Raw genomic sequence first — 23,766 nt, 5'->3', positions numbered from 1 at the left:
CTTGGTTCCTCAAGGCTGACAGTCACATAAGCTGTCTAGGCATACATCAATGTGGATGAATCCCTTTGATTGATCAGACTGATCAGGGTTGGGAGACGCCTGTGGATCAGAATGAGAAGGTCTTTCCTGTGTGTGCGTCTGTGTGCATACGTGTTATGTTGAAAGCCAGGCATTTATCTACCTTGAAAAGATTAGGAATAGCCCTTTGATGGACACAGAGGCGGAAGGGGAGGGTGGGATGAATTGGGAGATTCGGTTTGACATAAATACATGACCATGTTTGAAATAGATAGCTAGTGGAAACCTGTGTAACACAGGGAGCTCAGCCTGGTGCTCTGTGAGGGTGGGATGGGGTTGGGGTGGGAGGGAGTTTCAAGAGGAAGGAGATAGATGTATACATACAGCTGACTCACTTCATTGTACAGCAGAACCTAACACAATATTGTAAAGCAATTACACTCCAATAAAAAACAAATAAAAAACCCCAGCAACAACAACAAAACAGTTGATTGCGCCTGAGATAAGTTACTTTTGGTTCTGAACCACTGGGAGTTTCTGGCAAGTTTTATTATGTGCTGGGATGAGAATTCGACTTTGTCTATAGATTTTTCAATTAGATTTTTGGACTGACATCTCAACTCTGAACTCTTTTGATAGATTAAAAAAAAAAAAAGACACATAATGACATTTCCGTTCCAGCTTGCTAGAATCCTGGCCCTGGCCTGTGCTTCCTGTTTTTGGCCTCAGCTTGTCCTTCAGGCCTTTGAACTCGAGTTCACTGATTTTGACCCTGGCGCTGGCTAAGGACTTTGAAACCTCCTGCTTGGCTGTATACACCGAACGTGGTCTGGCTCCCGCATCAATCCAAGCCCTGCCACCTCTCCACGTTCACTCTGGCTCCTGCAAGCAAAGGTCCAGCCTGGCTATGTTGTATCTGTCGGTGATTCTCTCATCCCTGGGCTGTGAGCTCCTGGAAGATGTTTGATTACAGTTAGCTTTGATCGCAGGAATCATGGACAGAAACCCCTGGATCCAGAAGTAGGAGCTCACAGCCTGGGAGGGACGAGAAGGGAGCACTGACCTCTGTCCAGGACAAAGGGGAGGGTCAGAGTCTGAGGCCCTTACTGGCTTCAAGCTCCTGCCTGGCCAGTGTGGTGATTGATAGGTCGCTACAGGAGTTGAAGTGCTTTTGGCACAAATAACAGAAGCTAAGACCTGCTAACTCAAGCTTGTGTAAAGAAAAGGGGGTACCCAGACACCTGTGGACAGATTAAAGAATGAACAAAACTGGGTAGATATGTACAATGAAATATCATTCAGGCCTAGCAAGGGATGAAATCCTGACAACATGGATACATTTTGAAAACATTGTGCGATGTGAAATAAGCCAGTTACAAAAGGTCAAATACTGTATGATTCCATTTATAAAAGATACCTAGAGGAATCAAGTCCATGGTGGCAGAAAGTAGAATAGTGGTTCCTGAGGGCTGGGGGGGTGGGGGGAGGGGGGAGTTATTGTTTACAGGGAAGAGAGGTTTCAGTCTGGGGTGAGGAAAAAGTTCTGGAGGTGGATAGTGGTGATGGTTGCACGACAATGTGCCACTGAATTGTACACTTAAATACAGTAAAAATGTTGGGTACGTGTGAACACACAACAGAACTGACCTAAACCAACAAAAAATTATTGCAGAGGTGCTAAATGCCACCATGGTCCTTTAGGAATTCAAACAAACGAACAAAACAAACAGGAATAGTGTGAAGAACACTGGGGCATCTCATGGAGCTGAGGTTAGCCAAACCTCCAAGCCTGGAGGAGGGACAGGGCAGCTCCGGGGGCTTCAGTGGACGAGTTCATAGCCCTCTTCCCTTGGGACAATGCCCGAGTGCTGGTTTCTCAGGTCCGAAGTTCATCTAAGAGAGAGTCTGATTGGTCAGCTGGAGTCAGGGGGGCGTCTGGGTGGGTTAGCTTTAGTCGGGGCTGGGGAGCAGGGAGGCAGGATGATGTAGTACCACTGGGGGCCACTGGGGGCAGGCTTGGGTCAGTTTAGCAGAATCTAAGTCATTGGAAGACCAGTTTTCCCAGTGATAACTTCACCAAATTCGTTTCTCTAATTATATAGCTTTAGTTGCCTGATTTTGCTTTGCCTTCACAACACCATTTTGGGGGGATGTTGGATTTTGTCTGAGTCCACTCCCTATTGTTGAGCTGGGGACAGAGAAGTAGGGAGGAGGGGGAAAAATAATCCCTGTCTGGAAAAAAAAAAAAGTGAAAGTGTTAGTCACTCAGTCATGTCCTACTTTTAGCGATCCATGGACTGTTACCTGCCAGGCTCCTCTGTCTATGGAATTCTCCAGGCAAGAATACTGGCGTAGATTGCCATTACCTTCTTCAGGGGATCTTCCCTAACCCAGGTCTCCCGCATTGCAGGCAGATTCTTTACCACCTGAGGCACCAGGGAAGCCCCCCCCTCCCCACTTCTGGCCTTGGTGCCATGTAAAAGCTCCAGTTCCCCAAATGGGGAAATTTCTTGGGGGAATGTGGAGAAGACCCTGAAAAAACTGAGATTGAGTTTCTGCCATCCCAGCAGAAATCCTTTCTGGCAGGGAGTTACAAACAAAGGTGGCAATAAAGGTAATTGTGTTTGTTGAGTGGTTGAATTTTGGACCAGGATTTTTACCCCCAGCCTAGCCAAATGCCCTTCCCCGACCTACAAAGCTTACAGTGGGAGGGACCTAGGGATTGACACCTCCTCTTTTGTTTCAGCACCATCTGCACCCACATCACCCTGGGGAAGACCCAATATCGGGGAATTCAGCAAAGCCTCAACAACAGGAAAAGAAAAATCGTTAGCATTTGACTATTCCGATAAGAAAAGGTTAGGTTTTCTTGTTTTTGTTTTTAATTTTTATTTATTTGGCTGCCTTGGGTCTCAGTTGCGGCATGAGGGATTTTTTTAGTTGCAACGTGTGGAATCTAGTCCCCTGACCAGGGATTGAACCTGGGCCCCCTGCACTGGGAACACGGAATCCTAGCCACTGGACCACCAGGGAAGTCCCAAAAGGTTAGGTTTCAAAAGAAAAGCATAATAGAAGAAAAAAGAGATCTAGAAAAAGGATAAGGTGGACAGGAAAAGTTGAGTCCCGTGAGTCTCTTAATGAGTGGGAAGTCAGAGAGAGCCAGAGCTGGTTTGGCTGTTGGGAAGCAGGACGTGATCATTCAGGATGGGCTGGTGCACTGGAGGGAGGTGAGGGTCTGAAAGCAGGACAAGGGGGAGGATGTGAGAGTGCTGTGCTGAGCGTTAAGAATGTATCCCTGCCCTCCTCTCTCAACCTTGGCATTTCCTCCAGAGACTGAGAATATATTCAAAATGCTTTACTCTTTTGAATCTCTGGCCTGTTTCTCTGAAGGTGACTCTTGTCATTCAGACCACGAGGTTGCCCGCGTTTTCACAGGGTTACACCTTCCCCCCGTCGAACTTGGGCTCCGTTGGAGGCCTGACCATCACGACGAGCTGTGGATCTGGGCTTGACCTTCCTCCCATCTAGTGATGTTAACTTAGGCCAACCTCCTGGAAGGCCGCAGAGGAAGCCTGAGATCCTTGATGTACTCTTGGACCCAGTCGTCGTTGGGGTTGGTACAGATCTCTCGTTTCCGCTTGGTGATGAAGCTGTGGGGGCAAAGTCAGACCATCAGGGGCCCCGGAGCAGTTAGGGGTCCAGTTCACACGCCCCCACTTCTAGCTCACCAGGGGCTTGCCTCACGTCCTGTACCACCTCCCTAGGCCTCCCCCTGTCTGGGTCCCCTCAAAAAGCACCCCCTCTCTGGCGTCTAGACCTCATCATCTCTTCTTTCAGCCCTTCTCCATTTAGCCTAGACCCTCAGACTTGGGTTCCTCTATGGCCACCGTTTCTTGGACCACATGAACCAGCCACGTGCCTCTGTAAGTGGCAAAGCCTAGAACAGAACCCAGGCCTGTCCCGTGAGAGTCAAAGCCCAGGCCCTTAACTGCTGCGCCCCTGTTCTAGCATGGAGACTTGGTTCTGTGTACCCCAGTCCAGCCTTGGGCTCCCCTTCCCTCTCCCTGTAAATGTCTGCAGGACCGTGCTTACATAATTGCTGGCAGGTAACAGTTGAGGGCCTGTCTGTATCCCACCACCAGTTTTCTTGGCAATACTTTCTCATGATACTTCAGGCAGCAGGTGGGTGGGTGGTTCACCGACTCAGGAATTTCTGAGGGAATGACATTGAAAGCTGAATTAAGAAGGTAGAGAGAGAGAGCCCATGGCTGCCCACCTCCATCTCCCATCTCTTGCATTTTGTCCGTTCTTCTGATGGCAAAGCCCACTGTCAGTAGGGATTGATGATAGCTTAATGAGTAACAGACAAGTGAAAAAGATGAATCTTCTGTAGATCTTTCTGCCTCTGGACTGAGCTTCATCAAGTACAAAGGACTGGGGGATTCACATTTGCTGATGAACTTGACTGGGCAAACATGTATTGAGCTCGTATCGCAAGCCAGGCTCTATGGAAGTTAGGACATGTGGAAGTTACAGTCACGACTCTTGTGTACCTTAGAGACCAGCCTGGGTGAAAAAGGAAAGCAAAAACATAAACACTACAATAGAATGTGGTCTGGGATAGAGTAGAATTTGCTGCAAGGGTCTATGGGAACAGAACGAGGAGCACCTCACTCAGCCTGGGCGGTTGAGGAAGAAGCCCCGCAGCAGGTGGTGTCTGAGCTGATTCCTGAAGGACGAGCAGGACTTAGGCAGACAGAGGGGTCAGGGGATCTGAAAGAAAGAAATATATGGAGGCCTGGGGTGGGGGAAGCCCAGCGTGTCTGGGAGGATGGAGCAGTTCCAGGAGCCGCAGAGCAAGGTGGGAAGGAAGAAGTAGCAAGAGGATATTCAAGAGGAAGAGGAGGCCTACCCCTTCTGAACTGTGTCGGGGAGCCTGGATTCTGTCCTAGAGGCACCAGAGAAGCTGCGGTCGGGGGGAGGCTGAGATAGAGCGCTGAGCAGGAGAAGTCAGATCAAGGGGAAAAAGCTTGTTTTTAAGTTTTGGGGCCAGACAGTATGGGTTGGAGTCTTGACTAAACGACTTGAATCACGGGCAAATTTCTTAAGCTCTCTGGATGTCTTCAGCCATTAAATGAGGGTAAAAAAGCTCCGTCCTACACAGTAGGGGAAGGAGAAGGCAGGATGAATTGAGAGAATAGCATTGACATACACACACTATCACGTGTAAAACAGATAGCTAGTGGGAAGCCGCTGTAGAATCTAGGGCGCTCAGCTAGGTGCTCTGTGATGGCCTAAAGCGGTGGGTTGATGGGTGGGAGGGAGGACCCAGAGGGCGAGGATGTAAGCATACATATAGCTGATTCATACTGTTGTATAGCAGGAACTAACACAACATCGTAAAACAATTATTCTGCAACTAACAATATATCCTATGATATACCATAATGAAACAATATTTAAAAAGAGTGCATATACACATATATATATGTATAACGAAATCACTTTGCTGTATAACAGGAATTAACAACATTGTAAATCAACTATACTTCAATAAAAATAAACCAATAATAAGAAAAAAAAGTTATGTCCTAGGATCGTGGTGAGGATGAGTTGAGAAAATGCTTGTAAAAAAACCCTTAACTTAGAGTCTCGCGTAGAGAGTGTCAGTGCTTGTGGTTAAGAGCTGATGGTAGGGAGAATGGATACATGTGAACGTATGGCTGAGTTCCTTCACTGTCCACCTAAAACTATCACAGCATTGTTAATGGCTGTACTCCAATATAAAATAGAAACTTTTTCTTTTTTTTTTCCCAAAGAGCTCATGGTAGCAATGGCCACTCTACTGGCCTGGAAAGTGTTCTCTCTCCCTATCTCTGACACTCCCAGGAGGCCAGACTTGGTTGGTTCGTAGTGCTGTGTCTCCCTTGAGCTGCCCTGACTGCTCATCATTCAAGGATATCACCTTCCCCAGCCCCCAGACCTGCAGAGTGCAAATCCCTGACGCTTGTGTCCAGTAGGTGGCAAAGCTTGAGACATCTCCAGGGCACCATTTGGCTGATTCATGCACTGGCTGGGCCATTTTTCTTCCTGCCTGACCTTCCCAAAGGGCACTATTGCCCCCTCCCACTCCCAGGAGGCACCTCTACCCACTGTGACCCTGGTTCTCTAAGGTGATGTTTACAAAGACCAGGGCCATCCTAGGAGTATGTGGGCAGATTACACAGTGTGTGACCCTCACTCCCCCGAGTGATCACAAAGGCGGAATCCAGCCAGACTACATGCCAAGGGCAGCCTTAGGTAGAAAGCAAGGGCTGGGGCCATTGAAGGCAGGTATGTACTGGGAGATGGTCTGAGTCTCTGGTCCCTTGCCTGTCACCAGCCCTCATAAACGCTGGTAGAGGCAGAGCCCATGCGTCCGTCTCATGGTTCCAAAACCTTTCAATCTCCTTCAACCCCTTTTCTCTTTTCTACAAACATTTTTTAGCCCTAGGCTGGGAGATGGAGATAGGGGTCCAGAAATCCTCAAACGGCACATGTGGATATCCCATTGGGGCATCTCTGGGTTGCCATGGTAGTCCCAGAAATCTACAACAGACCCTGCCCACAAGAGGTGTCTAGCTTCAGACCCCCTGTCCTGGGCTTAGCCCCAAATGTCCCTCCACCTGCCTCCCTGACTCCCTCTGTGGTGCCCTGCCCTGCCATGGCTTCTCCCACCCACTTGCCTCGCCTTCCTCCTCATCACAGACGTTTGTGATCGTCCCTTCTGCTCCTTCCTTGGCTCTTCCTCCTAAACGATCATTCCTGCTGTGTCCTCAGGACTCCTGGTGTGACCTCGACCCAGCTTCCTGAAGCTGCCCAACCCCAGCAGCTCTGGACCACAGCTCAGCTCTGCTTACAAGGGGCTGGTGAGCAGCAACTGTGGGTGCAGGCGGGGAGGGGGCCTGGGGCTGATGGCGGAGTCCTGAGAGCACTCTTGGCATCACCTCGCTGCCCGCTCCCTGTTCACCTTCCTCACTGCCGCCCGCCAGGGACAGGTGGACTCACTTGGCTGGCTGTGAACAGCAGAAGTGATGGCGAGGATGAGGAGAGAGAGGGCAGCCACGGAGACCTTCATCCTCTCAGTGGGCAGTCAGGCTCCAGGGGAGGCTGGGCGGACACAGTCTCCTTCTTTGCTGATCATCCACACGGGGCCCTCAGCTCTCTGGACTCTGACCACTCCAGAGTGGGTGGAGGAGAGACAACGGTCCTCCCCTGGTGTTTGCTGAAAGGGAGGGCAGTGGAGGGGGGGGGGGTCTGGTGCCCAGTTGAGTTTGCTAATATTTGCATCCGCGAGAAGGAAAAGAGAAAGGGAAGGTGTGGAGAACACGTGCTGGGTGTCAGCTCCCTTCAGGCCCTATTTTACTTAAACTTCACAGCGGGGAGTAGAGACTTTATTCCCATTTTGCAGATGAGGCCCCTGAGGCTTAGAGAGGCTAAATAAATCTCACATGGGTAGGAGGTAGATGCTGTTTAGTCGCTAAGTCGACTTGACTTTTTGTGGCCCCAGGGACTGTAACCCACCAGGCTCCTCTGTGGGATTCTCCAGACCAGAATACTGGAGTGGGTTGCCATGCCTTCCTCCAGGGGATCTTCTTGACCCAGGGATTGAGCCTACGTCTCCTACATTGACAGGCAGATTCTTTACCATAGAGCCAGATAGGCAGTCCTCAAAACAGAATCTGTGTGGCTTCATCGTGTTCCCTGCCCCCATCTCTACTGTGGGAAAGAAGAGGGAAGGTTGAAGCGACCTTTTCCCCAGGTGATCCATCTTCGGCAGGCCAACAGAAAGCAGGGTTAGAGAGAGCACAGACTGAGGCAGCACAGTCTGTGTAGGGTTTAGTGATCTCGGAAAAGAATGTCTCCCTCGTCCCCTGTCCAAGGACACACGATGGAACTCACACTTTCTTGTCGCAGATTATGCTACTAATAATCTCCAATTCCTCCAATTCCTCCAGTTCTGGCTCTTTATGTCCCTGTTTGCTGAAATGTTTGTCTCATTGGTCGATGCTCTTATTTACCTCTTTGGACCTTGGACTGGGAACCGGTTTCAGGTCTAATTGGCTGATCCCTCCTGGGTGCCCTTGTGCGTGTGGGTGAAGTCTCTTCAGTCATGTCTAACATTTGTGACCCCATGAACTGTAGCCCGCTAGGCTCCTCTGTCCTTGGGATTCTCCAGGCAAGAATACTGGAGTGGGTTGCCATGTCCTCTTCCAGGGGATCTTCCTAACCCAGGGATCCAACCAGCTTCTCTTAGGTCTCCGGCATTGGCAGGCGGGTTCTTTACCCCTAGCGCCACCTGGGAAGCCTGGGTGCCCCCCCCCAACCTTTATTTTTGTGAAGTCGCTCAGTTATGTCCAACTCTTTGCGATCCCATGGACTGTAGCCTACCAGGATCCTCAGTCCATGAGATTTTCCAGGCAAGAATACTGGAGTGGGTTGCTGTTTCCTTCTCCAGTGGATCTTCCCAACCCAGGATCGAACCCGGGTCTCCCACATTGTAGGCAGACGCTTTACCATCTGAGCTACCAGGGAAGCCCATGGGTGCCCTTAGTGTGGGTTAATCCAGTCTGCCACCATGGCCAATCATGGCCAGCAGAGGGCCGTACAACACAGTGAACCTGACAACCTGCTTCTGGCTCCCAGAGTTCCAGCTTCTGCCCTTGGCTTTGGCTAAAGCTGGACCTGCTCCCTCGGGCTTCTCTGGTGGTAAAGAATCCACCTGCAATGCAGGAGACGCAGGTTTGATCCCTGGGTTGGGAAGATCCCCTGGAGGAGGGCATGGCAACCCACTCCAGTAGAGGAACTTGGTGGGCTACAAAGCGACTTATCGTCGGCCCGCAGACCTGCCCCTCCATATCTCCTCTCTTCAGACTGCCTCAGAGCCCTATTCCGGGCTGAAGGCAGCTTTCAGAGAAGAAATGAAAGAGGGGATTTGATCTTTGATGGACTGTCACCTCTAGAGGCATGAGGGAGTGTTTCAGGAGATGGGAGTTTTGCGGGGGGCGGGGGGGGGGGGAGGTGGCGGGCATGTGGAAACAAGGTCGTCGAAAATCCTTGTGGGTCTTGCTGTTTGGCAAGTATGCTTATAAAATAGGGAAAAACGGGCAATGCAGTTAGTCCTGGTGGGCTCAAGGCAGTTAGTGGTGGTAAAGCTGTGGCTTTTTATGAAGGTAAAGGAGTAGGTATATGAGATACCCCCTTATCCTCTGTTTATGGAGGAGAGGAGGTATGAGGAAGCCTGCTGTGCCTTTGCTGTGCAGGCGCCCTCTTGGTCTTTGTGGAGGGCTGGAGGCCAGGGAGAGTGGTCATGGTGTCTATGACCACTGGGCACACTGGGCATGCTCTTCCTCTGTGTATGCAGAGCTCCTCGAACCTGAAAGATGGGTCTGAGAGCCTTTGGGGTCAGCTGGCACACAAGCTTCCTCTTGGTTCCTTCCTCATTCCATCTATCCACCCATCCACCATCCATTCATCCACCCATCTATGCATTCATCCATCCATCCATTCATCCACCATCCACTATCCATCCATCCATCCATCCATCCATCCACCAGTCTATCCATCCATTTATTCACCCACCCATTTACGCACCATCCATCCATCCACAATCCATTCATCCATTCATTCATCTATGCATTCATCCATCCACCCCTTCATCCACCATCCACTATCCATCCATCTATGCATGCATGGGTCCATCTATCCATCCATCCATCTATCCACCCACTCATCCATCCACCCATTTATCCACCACCCATCCATCCATCTACCACTCATCTATCCATTTCCTGAGCACCTGATGTGGGCCAGACTTTTTGCTATGCCTTGTGTAGTACACAAAAATGAATAAAACAATATAGTGCAACCTGATGTGTGTATGTGGATGGGGAAGAATTGGATAAAATATGTCCATGAATCATTCCTATCTTAGCCAGCAGGGGAACAAAGGCCTTGGGACCAGCACAGAAAAAGACTATGGAATTTGACTGCTATAGAGAGGCCTTTATGAAGATTTAGCTGCAAAATCAAACTTTCCTTGTGAAGCTTAAATAAATGGATGCACATAGACTGCTTAGTAGAGTGCTTGGACTATGGAGGTGCTACAAAAATGGTATCTGTTATTTCTGTGGTTATTACTGTCTCAAGGCACCCTTTAGACAGTGTCTTCCTCACTTCCTGCTCAGTTTCTCTCTACCTCACGGCAGGCCTGACCCTTTTTTTTTGCACCAGGCTCTGGCCAAACTTCTGCAGAGTTAAGCATGAGGCTGAGGGTGCCACCATGAGCGGGCTCACCAGTGTCCTCAAGTCCAGTTCCAGAGGGGAAATTTAGTAGAAATGAATGAGGGCAGGGAAGGGCCTGACTGCTCTTTAATTCAAGTTGGGGCAGCTCTCAGGAGGTGTCTGGGGCTAAGTTGGGAGGAGGGGAGTGGGGTTCAGCGCCCTCTCTGTAAATCCTGAGCTGTGTCCTTCTCCATTACTTCTGGATCACTCCTCCAGTTCCTTGATATAGTCCCAGACCCAGCCATCATGGGGGTTGGCACAGACGTAAAGGCCCTTCCTGGTGACGAAGCTGTGGAATGAGACGGGAGAAGGATGACCAACCGAGGCTCCGGCAGCCAGGAAGCGAGACCCAGTCCTTCCTTCTTCACAGATTCCTCATCCCGCCTGGACTGGTTCTCCTTCCTTAGTTAGAGGGAGCCCAGGACCAGCGTCTGTTCTGAGATGTACCCTTCAGCCCCTCAGGGCCCCTTGGGCCCGTCTAGTCTCCACATCCCCACCCAGGAAGTGTCCCTTGCCTCCCCTTCCCCTCCCCCCCCATCCATGGGCCCAGCAGGGCCCCCCAGACGGCCCCGGAGCCCCAAGTCTGCTTCCCCCCACCCCACCCCATGCTGCTTCCTCTCTGTGGACACACCTGAGCGCACTCTGGGGAGCACCCATCCTGCGTTCTCCCTCCTCCCCTCCCCCACGGTGCTCCAGCCCTATGGACTCCCCTCCCCCAGTGTGGTGTGTGGGTGCCACCTACATGATTCCAGGCTTGGAGCACAGGCTGCTGGTCTCATAATAGCTTGAAATGAGCTGCCGGGGGATTGCCCGGCGTGTATAAGTGAAACAGCACTCGGTGGGGTGGTAAAGTCCTTCTGAGGAGAAAGAGGGGGGGCGAAGCTGAGATCAGGGTGCTTGTTAAAGATGCGGGCTACTGGCTGCCTCTGGAACCCTAGGGGGTGCAAGAGGGAAGGAAGGAGAGCACCCCAGAATTCAGAGAGAGGGCTGCAGAAAAAGCTTAGTCCTCTGGCCTCCCTCTCAGGCTAATCCCCCGGCTCCTCTTTCTCTCCTCCTTCATCACTGATCATTCTTCCCATTCTCTCACCCCAGTGGAGTCCTTGACCAAAGTCACCTCACGGACTGTAGCCCGCCAGCCTCCTCTGTCCATGGAATCCTCCAGGCAAGAATACTGGAGAGGGCTTCCCATTCCTTCCTCCAGGGCATCTTCCCTGACCCGGGGATCAAACCCAGTCTCCTGCATTGCAGGCAGATTCTTTACCATCTGAGCCCCCAGGGAAGCTATGTTGTCATGAGCTCCCCTGCTTTAAACCGGCCAGCTCCCAGACCCCACATTAGATAAAAATACCCATCCTACAGCATCCTAACCAATCACCTAATGCCACCCTTCTAGCAGGAAGTTTCTTTGTCTTGAGGCTATAAAAACTGCCTACCAGCCCATGAAAGACACTGGCTCTGTCTTGAGCCAGCTCTCTGGTCTAACAGCGTCTCCTACTCTAATAAATTTTATTCTCCTCTCATTCTGCCTTGTGTCTGGAAATTCCTTTCTAACCTGCACATAGACCACGACAATCACCACCCCACCCCCAAAGGACTGGCTGATGACTTTGAACTCTGGATGGAAGAGCAGCAAAGCCCAGATCTCAGTGAGCACACGATATCCCTGGGGAGAAGGGATATTAGGGGGAAAATCCCAATATCCCTCCCAGTGCCCCCATCCTGCCTGATCCCCACTGAATCCACGTCCTGCCAAGAGGGCAGAATGCCCACACCAAGCCCCACGGACGATGGCCAGGGAGCTAGGACTCCCAGCTCTAACCCCACCCAGTCTCTGCTGGCTTTGTGCCCATCACCCCCCACATCTCCTCGTTTGTGAACAAGGTGGTTGACTGCATTGGTGGTTGACGGCATTGGTGGTTGACTGTATTTTACACACAGCTTCCTGGAGGTACAGAGGCACTTGGTTGGGAGCTGAGGAATGGGTATAAGACCCCATCTGCCTTTTTCCCCCTATTTTACTTTTGGGACTCCTGTGTAAGATTTTGCTGGAAGAAAAGTTTTCCTGATCTGAAACACTTACAAAAAAATCGCTGTACTTTTCAGTTATTTTTTGATTCTGAGATTTTATGGCTCTTGTAGGAGGTGCAAGGGGGTGACAAGAAAGTCACTCCAAGATTGAATTGCAAGGGCAGCAGGGGAGGGGGTTCAGGTCAAGGGCCTTGCAGTTAGGGGGTGCAGTGATTGGGGCCGTCATGTTATGTGACCGACCTGGACAGAAATGTGGGTGTGCACAGCGATGGCCTCGGGCTCACCAAGGTGCTTGGGTGGCAAGGGAAGGGCTGGTCGTCTTATTCAGTGCCATCCCCAGCAGCACTCCCACCCCCTAAAGAGTGGAATGAGGGACCCCCTGGGCCCTGAGAACCACTGTCACTGCATTCCTCTGAGCTGCCCAGTGACTCCTCAGATAAGCAAAGCAAACTGTCCCCTTTCCACCCTGTTTAGTCTAGCTTTATTTCAACAGCCTTCTGTTTCCCCTGAGATTCTAAAAAGGAAACGAGGTAAATTGCAGAGTGAAGTATAGCTTGGGTTCCTAAGAAACAAGCTGAAAGATGATGGCCTAGGAGACCCCTCCCCAGCTGCTGCTCTCCCCAGTACATGCCTAAGGGATGCTGCACTCAGGCAGTAGGGAGACCCTGGACCCAAATCCCAGGGGGTAAAGGGACAAGGTGGCCTTGAGGGTCCCAAACACATCTCCCCAGTCTCCTGGGCGATAATGAGGCCAAATGGGATGGGCCAGTCTTTAGTTTAACGGCAAAGAGAGAGGAATGAGGGAGTGAAGAGATAACCTGGCCTCACTGCATGGCGTTGGCAGGGAGGGGACTGGTCCTGGGCAATGTGAGGATGAAACCAGTTTAAGAGGACACCAGACACAATGGAATACCACTCAGCCATAAAAAGAATGAAACATTGCCATTTGTAGCCACCTGGTTGGCCTTGGAGGGCATTATGCTAAGTGATTCCCTGATAGCTCAGCTGGTAAAGAATCTGCCTGTAATACGGGAGAATCGGGTTTGATCCCTGGATTGGGAAGATGTCTTGTAGAAGGGAAAGGCTACCCATTTCAGTATTCTGGCCTAGAGAATTCCACGGACTATATCCACAGGGTGGCAAAGAGTAGGACACGACTGAGTGACTTTCACAGCAACATAACCTGCTAAGTGAAATAAACCAGAAAGAGAAAAATAAACACAGTATCATATCATATCCTTATATGTAGAATCTAAAAAACACAACACACAAATGAATAGAACAAAAAAGAAATAGATTAACAGATATAGAGAACAATAGTGTTTACCAGTAGAGAGAAGGAAGGGGGAGGGGCAAAGTTGGGCTAGGGGATTAAGAGGTACAAACAATTAAGCATAAAATCAGCTACAAGGATACATTATACAACACAGGGAATACAGTCAATATTTTATAACTATAAACTGAATATGATCTTTAAAAATTATGAATCACTATATTAAACCCTTTAAGTAATATAACCTTGTGTATGCATGCATGCTAAGTTAACTTCAGTCCTGTCCGACTCTTTGTGGCCCCACGGACTGTAGCCCACCAGACTCCTCTGTCCATGGGATTTCCCAGGCAAGAGTACTGGAGTGGGTTGCCACGTCCTCCTCTAGGGGATCTTCCCCACCCAGGGATCCAACCCAAGTCTCTTGGGTTCTTTACCACTGGCCCCACCTGGGAAGTCTATACAACCTTGTATAGCAACTATGTTGTTGTTCAGTCGCTAAATAGTATCTGACTCTTTGCCTCCCCTTGATTGTAACTGGCCAGGTTCCTCTGTCCAGGGGTTTCTCCAGGCAAGAATACTGGAGTGGGTTACCATGTCCTCCTCTAGGGGATCTCCCCAGTCCAGGGATTAAACCCGCATCTCCTGCTTGGCAGGCAGATTTTTTATCACTGAAGCACCTGGGGAGCCCACAGCAACTATACTTCAGTAATAAAGAAAACAAGACACTAGACCTCCTCCTGGAGCCCTTTTCTCTTCGCATCCCGGCAACCCAGCTCCTGCTTGCTATCCCACAGGGCCCAGGTTGGAAGGTGTTGCACTCACTTGAAGAGGATTCATTCTCGGACCCAAGGGCCACAGTGGTGCTGAGGAGGAGGAGGAAGGAGACAGCTGCCGTGGAGACCATCTTCTCGTGGAGGGAGCAGCTGCAGGAGGAGAGGTAGCCTGGTAGGGGCTTCGGAGGCTTCTGGGCTTCGAAAGTTTTGAGAAATGTTAATCGCGACAAATTTTTTTTTTTTCCAATAAGGGAACTAGGATTTCAAAGGGAAGTAGGAAGCAGTAGATCCTTCAGCGATTTCATATCCTGCACATGTGTTGAGGGTGGAGTGAAGGAAGCCTGGAGAGCCAAGATTTCAGAGAGGAAATTGACCTCCACCCCAGTGGGAATATGTTTAACCCTTTTCTATTGCCACATTTTAGATATGATTTTTATTTTTTATCCCATGCTCAGTTGCACAGTCGTATCTGACTCTGCAACCCCATGGGTTATAGCCCACCAGGCTCCTCTGTCCATGGGATTCTCCAGGCAAGAATACTGGAGTGGGTTGCCATGTCCTGCTCCAGGGGATCTTCCTGACCCAGGAATTGAACCCACATCTCCTGCATCTCCTGCACTGCCAGGCAGATTCTTTACCACTGAGCAACTTGGGAAGCCCTGTTTAACCCTCTGACATAAGCCTTTCCTTAGTCATAGAAAGACCACGAGCCCAGCGGGGAGGGGAGACTGGCTCAGCCTTAGCTCAAGATCTCAAGGCTGGGATGTGCCCTGTACCTAGTTCTGGTTCCAGGCCCCAGAACAAGGCTGTATGGGGGCTGGAGGTCAGAGGGGATTTGGAGTAACAGGATAAGGTCTCTAGTCTTGGAAATCCTCACTTAAGCTCTTCAGCAGAATCTTTGGCTCCCAACCTCACCCTCACTCCTTCACTGTCCCCTGGGGGTGAAGAAGTGCCACAGGGCTCAGTAGATAATTGATTTAACAAGTTTGTACTTTAATTTGGGGCTTTCCAGGTGGTGCTAGTGTTAAAGAACCCACTTGCCAATACAGGAGACATGAGTCGTGGGTTTGATCCCTGGATCAGGAACATCCCCTGGAGGAGGGTATGGCAACCCGCTCCAGTATTCTTGCCTGGAGAATCCCATGGACAGATGATACAGTCCACAGAGTTGCAAAGAGTTGGACATGACTGAAGCAACCTAGGGTGCACACACACACACTTTAATACACACTAGCTGTCGTCCCCAATGCGTCATGAATATTAGGCATTTTAAGCCTTATATTAGCAGTTGAGGAAACTGAGGCACAAAAAGCACCCATAACTTGCCCAATCTCTGACAGTTGATAAGTGGAATCAGGCTTCAAACTCCAATCCGGTAGTCTGGCTCCCAAGTCTATGTTATTTTTTTAAAAAAATATTCATGTAATCATTTGGCTGTACTGACTCTCAGTTGCAGCATGCAGGATCTTCTGTCTTCATAGTGACACATGAGATATTTAGCTGTGGCATGAGGAATTTTCAACTGTGGCATGTGGGACCTAGTTTCCTGACAAAGGGATGGAACCTAGGCCCCTGCATTAGGAGCATGGAGTCTTAGCCACTGGACCACTAGGGAAGTCGTCCAAGTCTGTGTTCGTAACCACTATGCTATGGAGAAGAAGCATGGGAGTCCCAATCAAGCAGTCTCTAAAATCGTTCTGCTTGGTTTGGCTTCTCCATAAAACCTTTAGTCTGAGACATTTCTGAGTTCGTGGAGTAGATCTCTTTGGGACCTTCTCCTGGTTTCTGACTCTGTGACAGAGATGCTTAATGGGAACCTAGAAGATGCCTTATTTGGGGTTCAGTTCAGTTCTGTTGCTCAGTCGTGTCTGACTCTTTGCAACCCCATGGACTGCAGCAAGCCAGGCTTCCCTGTCCGTCACCAACTCCCAGAGCTTACTCAAACTCATGTCCATCGAGTTGGTGATGCCATCCAACCATTTCATCCTCTGTCACCCCCTTCTTCTCCTGCCTTCAATCTTTCCCAGCATCAGGGTCTTTTTCAATGAGTCAGTTCTTCGCATCAGGTGGCCAAGGTTATTGGAGTTTCAGCTTCAGCACCAGTCCTTCCAATGAATATTCAGGACTGATTTCCTTTAGGATGGACTGGTTGGCTCTCCTTGCGGTCCTAGCAGGGACTCTAGCAGGTAGCTAGCAGGTTTCTTGGACTAGCGGTGACCTGGAGCTCAGTGCTGGAAACTTATCTGAAGCTGTGTCCATGTATCACGTGACCGATGTACTTTCTGTGAAGGGGCAGCTTGCGTGCTATGTACTTGCTTTCCTTAGTTCTGTCTACATGGGCCATTTACAGAGGAGGAATTGGGACTCAGGTAGGTTAGAGACTCGCTCATGTTCACGAAATGATTTGGATGCAGGACCAATCCACTCCTCCATCTCTCAGTCCAGTGGCCTTGACCATACTCTTCCAGGGGGCCCCCTTGCCCCATTGCTCTTGCTTTTGTGGTTAGAAGGCTGTTTCCATCTTCTCTCTTCCACTCATCAAGGCAGGGCAAGCCTAGCAGATAGCAAAAGATCTGTAAGTATATGCTTTCTTTATTTACTTTAAAAAATATTAATTTGGCTGCATTAGGTCTTAGTTGCAGCATGCAGAACCTTTCTTGTGGTGTATGGACTCTCTAGCTGTGGTTCGTGGGCTCAGTTGCTCTGCAGAATCTTAGTTATCCAACCAGGGATCGAGCCTGTATCCCCTGCATTGCAGGGTAGATTCTTAAACCACTGGACCACCAAGGAAATCCCTGTAAGTATATGTTTCAGAAGAAGGATGAATTGAGCTGGTCTAAGTATATATATCTCACAGGAAATAGCTGAATTCTCATGCTTGGGTACCGAGACTGTCATTTATTCAAAATTTTCTGTATTGTTGTCTATAATAACACTGTTTAAATGCCTCGAGTCAAGTGATAGAAATTGTCGTCAGCAACAATATAAGGAAAAAAGCTGTTTCTGGGAGAAATGTGGGCTGGGACAAAATAATGACATCCTCTTTGTTTTTGTGGAGACTAGCCTGCCTGCCAAGTTGTTGCTTGGATCTTTAGAGGAAAGTCTTTATTTTTCAAGCAGTTATTGAGTTCCTACGTACATTAGCCTGGATATGCTCACTGCTATAATAAACAACCCATGAATCTCAGGTGAGTCATTAAACGAAGGTTTATTTCTTGCTAATGTCACAGTCTGCTGTAGGTCAGCAGTGGGGTTGTGTGTGTGTGTGTGCGTGCGCTGGGCAAGGCTTTTATATGCACCCATTTTTTTAATCAATAAAACTTAATTTTAACACTTTTACATGATTGAATAAATGAAAGCTATTTTTATTTAATAGTTACAAATCCATTGAACATTCTGGAATATATGGAATCAGAGAGCAAGATCAAGAAAAATGGCTGGGATGGGATGGGGAGGGAGGTGGGAGGGGGGTTCAGGATGGCGAACATATGTACACCCATGGCTGATTCATGTCAATGTATGGCAAAAACTGCTACCATATTGTAAAATAATTAGCCTCCAATTAAAATAAATTAATTAATTAAAAAAAGAAAAATGGCTGAACAGTAAAAATTAGGAGTAAGCAGAATTTTAAATTGTGATTTACTTAGAAAATACTCATTTTCTTTGCCTTTTAATTTTTGAGAGGTTTTTGGCCTCTTCTTTCTGCAATTCTTTTTCCTCTTGATGATGCTTTTCACATCTTCTATCTTGCAAAGATTTTCAAAAAAGGAGCCTCCAAGTTTGCTGCCAAAGGGGAGAAGCAGAGGGGGATGGGCAGATTTTCATGGCCCATTTCTGGAATAGTATAAATTACTTTCACTTACACTCCAGGGCCAAAATGAAGTCACCTGACTCCAACTTAATGGCAAAGGTAAGAAAAATATAGATCATCTATGTGCCCAGTGGGAAGAGAGAATGGGTTTAGTGACCACATCCCTTCTTTGTCATAATATCATGGACTCAGCCTGGAAATGACCCTGACCTCATAGTTTGAAGAAGGAACTCAAAAAAGTAAATGAAAATTGCAAAACAGTGGGATGAACTTTGGTGGCAACATAATTAGAGACCTTAAAAGTTTCTTCTGTGACCCACTGGTGAGTATGCAGGAGTGCCTTTTAAAAAATGCTAAAAAAAATGTTTTCCAAATCAACACATTTGCATTGATTTTAAAAAATTAAATAATACTGAAAGGGTGGGTGGGACCCTTAATCTGTTTACTTCTGTGCTACATCACTTGTATATGACAAATACAGACCCCACCATCCATAATCAAGTGGGCCCTCTGCCCCAGCCCTGGTCCATGTCAAGAGAAAAGGGTATGGGCTACATTACTTTAAAAATCTTGTCTATGGTTCTAAAAGTGAAATAGTAAATGTATGGATTTTTTTTTTAAACAACTTTAAAGCACATATTTTTTTTTAGCTATTTTGCACTTCTAAGATTTTTACTTTTTTTTTATCCCCACACCACATGGTAAGTGGGATCTTAGTTCCCCCTCCAGGGATGGAAACCATACCTCCTGCATTGGGAGCATGGAATCTTAACCACAGAACCACTAGGGTAGTCCCAAGATTTTTATTTTTTAAAAATCCAAAAATTGGTTGTCAGATTTACTGAGCCACGTTTAAACTTTTTCCATGACTTCTCTGGTGGCTCACCAGTAAAGAATCTGCCTGCTGGATTCATATCAGTGTATGGCAAAACCAAAATAATATTGTAAAGTCATTAGCCTCCAATTAAAAAAAAAAAAAAGAATCCGCCTGCCAATGCAAGAGTGCAGGTTCAGTCTTTGGGTCCGGGAGATCCCCTGGAGAAGAAAATGGCAACCCACTCCAGGATTCTTGCCTGAAGAATCCCAGGAACAGAGGAGCCTGGTGGACTACAGTCCATGGGGTCGCAAAGAGTCAGACACGACTGAACGACTAAGCACAGCACAGTCACTCAGTCATTGCCGCTTGAGTGATGATAAATATCTGTTTCAGGATTCTAGAGAAAGGGAGAGGGGTGCTCTGAGACTGGGACAGTGAGGGAAGATTTTATGGTGGCATCTAAATTGAACCTTGCAGGATGGATTGAGTTTTGCTGGGAGGGTTGAGAGCAGGGGGCATTTCTGGCAGAGTCACCACAGAGAGCAAGGAAACAAAAGAGAACATGTTGTTTTTGAGGAACCGTGAAAAGACAGTATTATGTAACTGACTTTACATAACATTGCATTGTCTCCTCAAAGAGCTCAGAGAACAGCTGTGATTGACCAGGTGCTCGGTCAGGAAGGAAAGTCTCATTTCACCCCTCATTTCTTTTCAGCTGCCATTGTTGTGAACCAAAGCCTTAACCCGGAGACACCTGGCCCACAGCCCAGGTGGTCTGTGCTCACCGTTTCACTCTACTGAGTTGGCAAGTCAACCAGCCAAAGCACCCAGCGAAACCACACACACAGCCCTTAGGGCTGGCATGGCTTGACTGCAATAGTTCTTTGAGATCGTCAAGCCTCTGAAACAAAATCTCAAGAGTATCAAAGAAAAGGGGGGAATGGTAACCAAGCAGGGCCCTCTGGGGCCTTCTCAGGACAGGCTGGTCCCCCATACCTTCTGCTTTAGCGCTTCTCTGAAGTACCCAGATAATAGTATCTGATACACTTTTCCTGAGTTGTTTCACAGATGTGAAAACACCTCATCAGATGGAAGATGTTACCTACTGGATGACCAGGGGCTCATAGCCCCAGGCCTCCTGGAGCCTCAGTTCTGTCACTGAGCTGTGTCCTCCTCTTTGTGACCCCATGGACCGCAGCAGCCAGGCTTCCCTGTCCATCACCAAATCCCGGAGCTTACTCCAACTCATGTCCATCGAGTTGGTGATGCCATCCAACCATCTCATCCTCTGTTGTCCCCTTCTGCTCCTGCCTTCAATCTTTCCCAGTGTCAGGGTCTTTTCCAGTGAGTCAGTTCTTTGCATCAGGTGGCCAAAATATTGGAGTTTCAGCTTCAGCATCAGTCCTTCCAATGAATAGTCAGGACTGATTTCCTTTAGGATGGACTGGTTGGATCTCCTTGAAGTCCAAAGGACTCTCAAGAGTCTTCTCCAACACCACAGTTCAAAACCCTAAGGACTTTTGAAGCCTAAGTCCTGGGGCCTAAGGACTGGTAAGGTTAACCCTTGTGACACCACCCTGTTCCCTCATCATCAGCCAATTAGAGAATTATGCATGATCTGATCACATACCCTGCAACCCTCCCCACCCTCATCTGACTTTTTAAAACACTTTGCTGAATCGAAACATGTATATTATCTATGGTGAAACAGATCACCAGCCCAGGTTGGATGCATGAGACAAGTGCTTAGGCCTGGTGCACTGGGAAGACCCAGAGGAACTGGGTGAGAGGGAGGTGGGAGCGGGGATCGGGATGGGGAATACATGTAACTCCATGGCTGATTCATGTATGACAAAACCCACTACAATATTGTAATTAGCCTCCAACTAATAAAAATAAATGAAAAAAAAATAAAATAAAATGCTTTGCTGAAACCCTCCGGGGAACTCAAGGCTTTTTAGGGCATGAATCAACTTCTCTTTGCATGGCCTTGCAATAAATCTTTCTCTGATACAACAACAAAACCAAACAAAAAATAAACAAAAAACCAAAAAAATGCTTGACATAGAAGTCTTTAAAAGCTTCTATGGCCACCACAAGTAATGAGAGCAACAGGAAAGATCATACTGGGGTCAAAACATAGGCCAGAACCCTTAGCATCTGTGTTGCCTCTTTTGCTTCCCCCAACTCCATCTAAAATGACAGAATAAGTGGGAAAATAAAAGCTACGTTAAAAATAAATTCAGCTTTTCACAAAGATGGTGCCAAAGGCAAAGAAGGAAGCCCCTGCCCCTTCCAAAGCCTAAGCCAGAGCAAAGACTCTGAAGGCCAAGACAGCAGTGTTGAAAAGCATCCGCAGCCACAAAAACTGTGGCGAAGGTTCACAAAAAAGGTGGCTGAAAACACTGCAGCTCAGCAGGCAGCCTGAATACCCTTGGAAGATGGCCCCTAGGAGAAATGAACTCGACCTCTATGACATCATCAAGTTCTCCCTCAGTCTGAGTCAGCCAGGAAGAAAATAGAAGACCACACACACTGGTATTCATTGTGGCTGTCAAGGCCAACAAGCACCAGATTAAACAGGCTGGGAAGAAGCTCTATGACATTGATGTGGCTCAGGTCAACACCCTGATCAGGCCTGATGCAGAGAACAAAGCTGGCTTCTGACTAGGATGTTTTGGTTGTTGTCAATAAAATTGGGATTATCTAAAAGTCACTGCAGATGGTGACTGCAGCCATGAAATTAAAAGACACTTGCTCCTTGGAAGGAAAATTATGACCAACTTAGATAGCATATTAAAAAGCAGAGACATTACCTTGCCAACAAAGGTCCGTCTAGTCAAGGCTATGGTTTTTCCAGTGGTCATGTATGGATATGAGAGTTGGACTATGAAGAAAGCTGAGCGCTGAAGAATTGATGCTTTTGAACTGTGCTGTTGGAGAAGACTCTTGAGAGTCCCTTGGACTGCAAGGAGATCCAACCAGTCTATCCTAAAGGAGCTCAGTCCTGGGTGTTCATTGGAAGGACTGATGCTGAAGCTGAAATTCCAATACTTTGGCCACCTCATGCGAAGAGTTGACTCATTGGAAAAGACCCTGAAGCTGGAAGGGATTGGGGGCAGGAGGAGGAGGGGATGACAGAGGAAGAGATGGCTGGATGGCATCACCAACTTGATGGACATGAGTTTGAGTAAACTCTGGGAGTTGGTGATGGACAGGGAGGCCTGACGATTCATGGGGGCGCAAAGAGTCAGACACTGAACTGACTGAAACCGAGTCCAGCTGGCTAATTCCAAATATAAAAGCTTTCACTATTTAAAAAAAAAAACACAAACTCATAGTAACAGTAAAGGATCAGAAAAGATGACAGAAAGCTGACCATAACATGAGAAATTTCTGTTCTATATAATGGACTTTTGTCAATTTGATGGCAACGCACAAGGTGGCTGAAAAACTTATGTCCTTACATAAGTGATGGAGAAGATCATCGAGAAAACATTTTTCCAGCAGGACCCTGGGTAAGCCAAAGATCAGTTGGGAGGTGTTGGGAGAAGAATCTTGGGCCCAAAAAACAAGTTAAGGACCTCGCCAGTCCCCACTTTTGGACAGTCAGGGGTTTGACCCAGGACGAAGCTGGAAGCACAGTTCTTCAAATAAAGAAGGGTATCTGCTATGGGAGTCTTCCAGAGGGGACCATGGACCAGAGAGAGAGTTGGGCATCAGTTATTTCTATTACCTCCTTCCAAATGGCTGACCCATTCCTCTGTCATTTATTCTGTTGATTCCTTCTAGTGTATTTTTCATTTTATTTGTTGTATTTGTCATCTCTTTGGGGGTTTTCTTTTTTACTTTCTAATTCTTTGTTAAAGACTGCTAACTTCTCACTCTCTGCATCCATTCTTCCCCCAAGTTCTTTGATCATTGTTATGATCACTGGGCTTCCCAGGTGGTGCTAGCACTAAAAAGAACCTACCAGCCAATGCAGGAGACTCAGGTTTGATCCCTGGGTGGGGAAGATCCCTTGGAGGAGGGCATGGAAATCCACTCCGGCATTCTTGCCTGAAAAATCTGATGGACAGAGGAGCCTGGGAGGCTGCGGTCCATAGGGTAGCAAAGAGTCAGACACCACTGAAGCAACTTAGCACACAAGCATGCATGATTGCTACTCTGAACTTTTTCTCGGGTAGATTGCCTATTTTCACTTCAACATAGTTCTTTTTTCTTTTTTTCACCACTTCACCTAGTTCTTCTTCTGAGGTTTAATCTTGTTCCTTCATCTGGAGCATGTTCCTCTGGCATCCCATTTTGCCTAAGTTGCTGTTTATATTTTTATGCATCTGGTATCTAAGTTGTATTTCTTAACCTTGGAGAAAAGGCTTTCTACAGGAGATGTCCTGTGCATCCCAGCAGTGCATGCCCCTCTTGTGGTCCAAGCTGCATGCTCTGGGGACTCCCCTCATGAGGGCTGTGTGGTTCCTTTTGTTGTGGCTGGCTGGGTGGGTGGTTTGATAGGCTTGGTTGACCCTGGTCTGTTTATTTACCAGGCACTTCCTTGTATAGAGGCTATTGGCTGCTGGTTACTGGGGCCTGGTCACAGGGCAGTGGACTGCAGAATTCCATGGGCCCTGGGGCTAGAGCTGGCTCCCTGGTGGGTGGACTCAAGACTAGAAGACTCTGCGGCTGTGGCCCTACTACTGGTGGTAAAGCCAGGTCCTGGGGT

At 48.2% G+C, this 23,766-nt stretch overlaps 1 protein-coding gene across 4 annotated transcripts; it reads right to left on the bottom strand.

The window, feature by feature from the left end:
- Positions 1 to 3,358: 3,358 nt before the first annotated feature.
- LOC122694356 (C-C motif chemokine 16-like) lies at positions 3,359 to 14,724 on the bottom strand. Of its 4 annotated transcripts, none has more exons than XM_043903001.1 (3): positions 14,465 to 14,724; positions 11,084 to 11,198; positions 3,359 to 3,668 (listed from the first exon to the last, which is right to left on the bottom strand). In XM_043903001.1, exons 1-3 carry the CDS (start codon positions 14,544 to 14,546, stop codon positions 3,557 to 3,559), a joined length of 309 nt encoding a protein of 102 aa, XP_043758936.1. In that variant the 5' UTR covers positions 14,547 to 14,724; the 3' UTR covers positions 3,359 to 3,556. The 4 variants fall into 4 exon arrangements, with proteins under 4 accessions (XP_043758936.1, XP_043758933.1, XP_043758935.1 ...); XM_043902998.1 differs by lacking the exons at positions 11,084 to 11,198; positions 14,465 to 14,724 and adding exons at positions 4,111 to 4,231; positions 7,066 to 7,335; XM_043903000.1 differs by lacking the exon at positions 3,359 to 3,668 and adding an exon at positions 10,042 to 10,630 and having other exon boundaries at positions 11,084 to 11,195; positions 14,465 to 14,720.
- Positions 14,725 to 23,766: the final 9,042 nt, after the last annotated feature.

The sequence above is a fragment of the Cervus elaphus genome, chromosome 5, assembly GCF_910594005.1.
Source record: "Cervus elaphus chromosome 5, mCerEla1.1, whole genome shotgun sequence".
NCBI classification, from domain to species: domain Eukaryota; kingdom Metazoa; phylum Chordata; class Mammalia; order Artiodactyla; family Cervidae; genus Cervus; species Cervus elaphus.
Note: the sequence above shows the minus strand (reverse complement) of the source record. Positions and strands in the feature narration are given on the sequence as shown.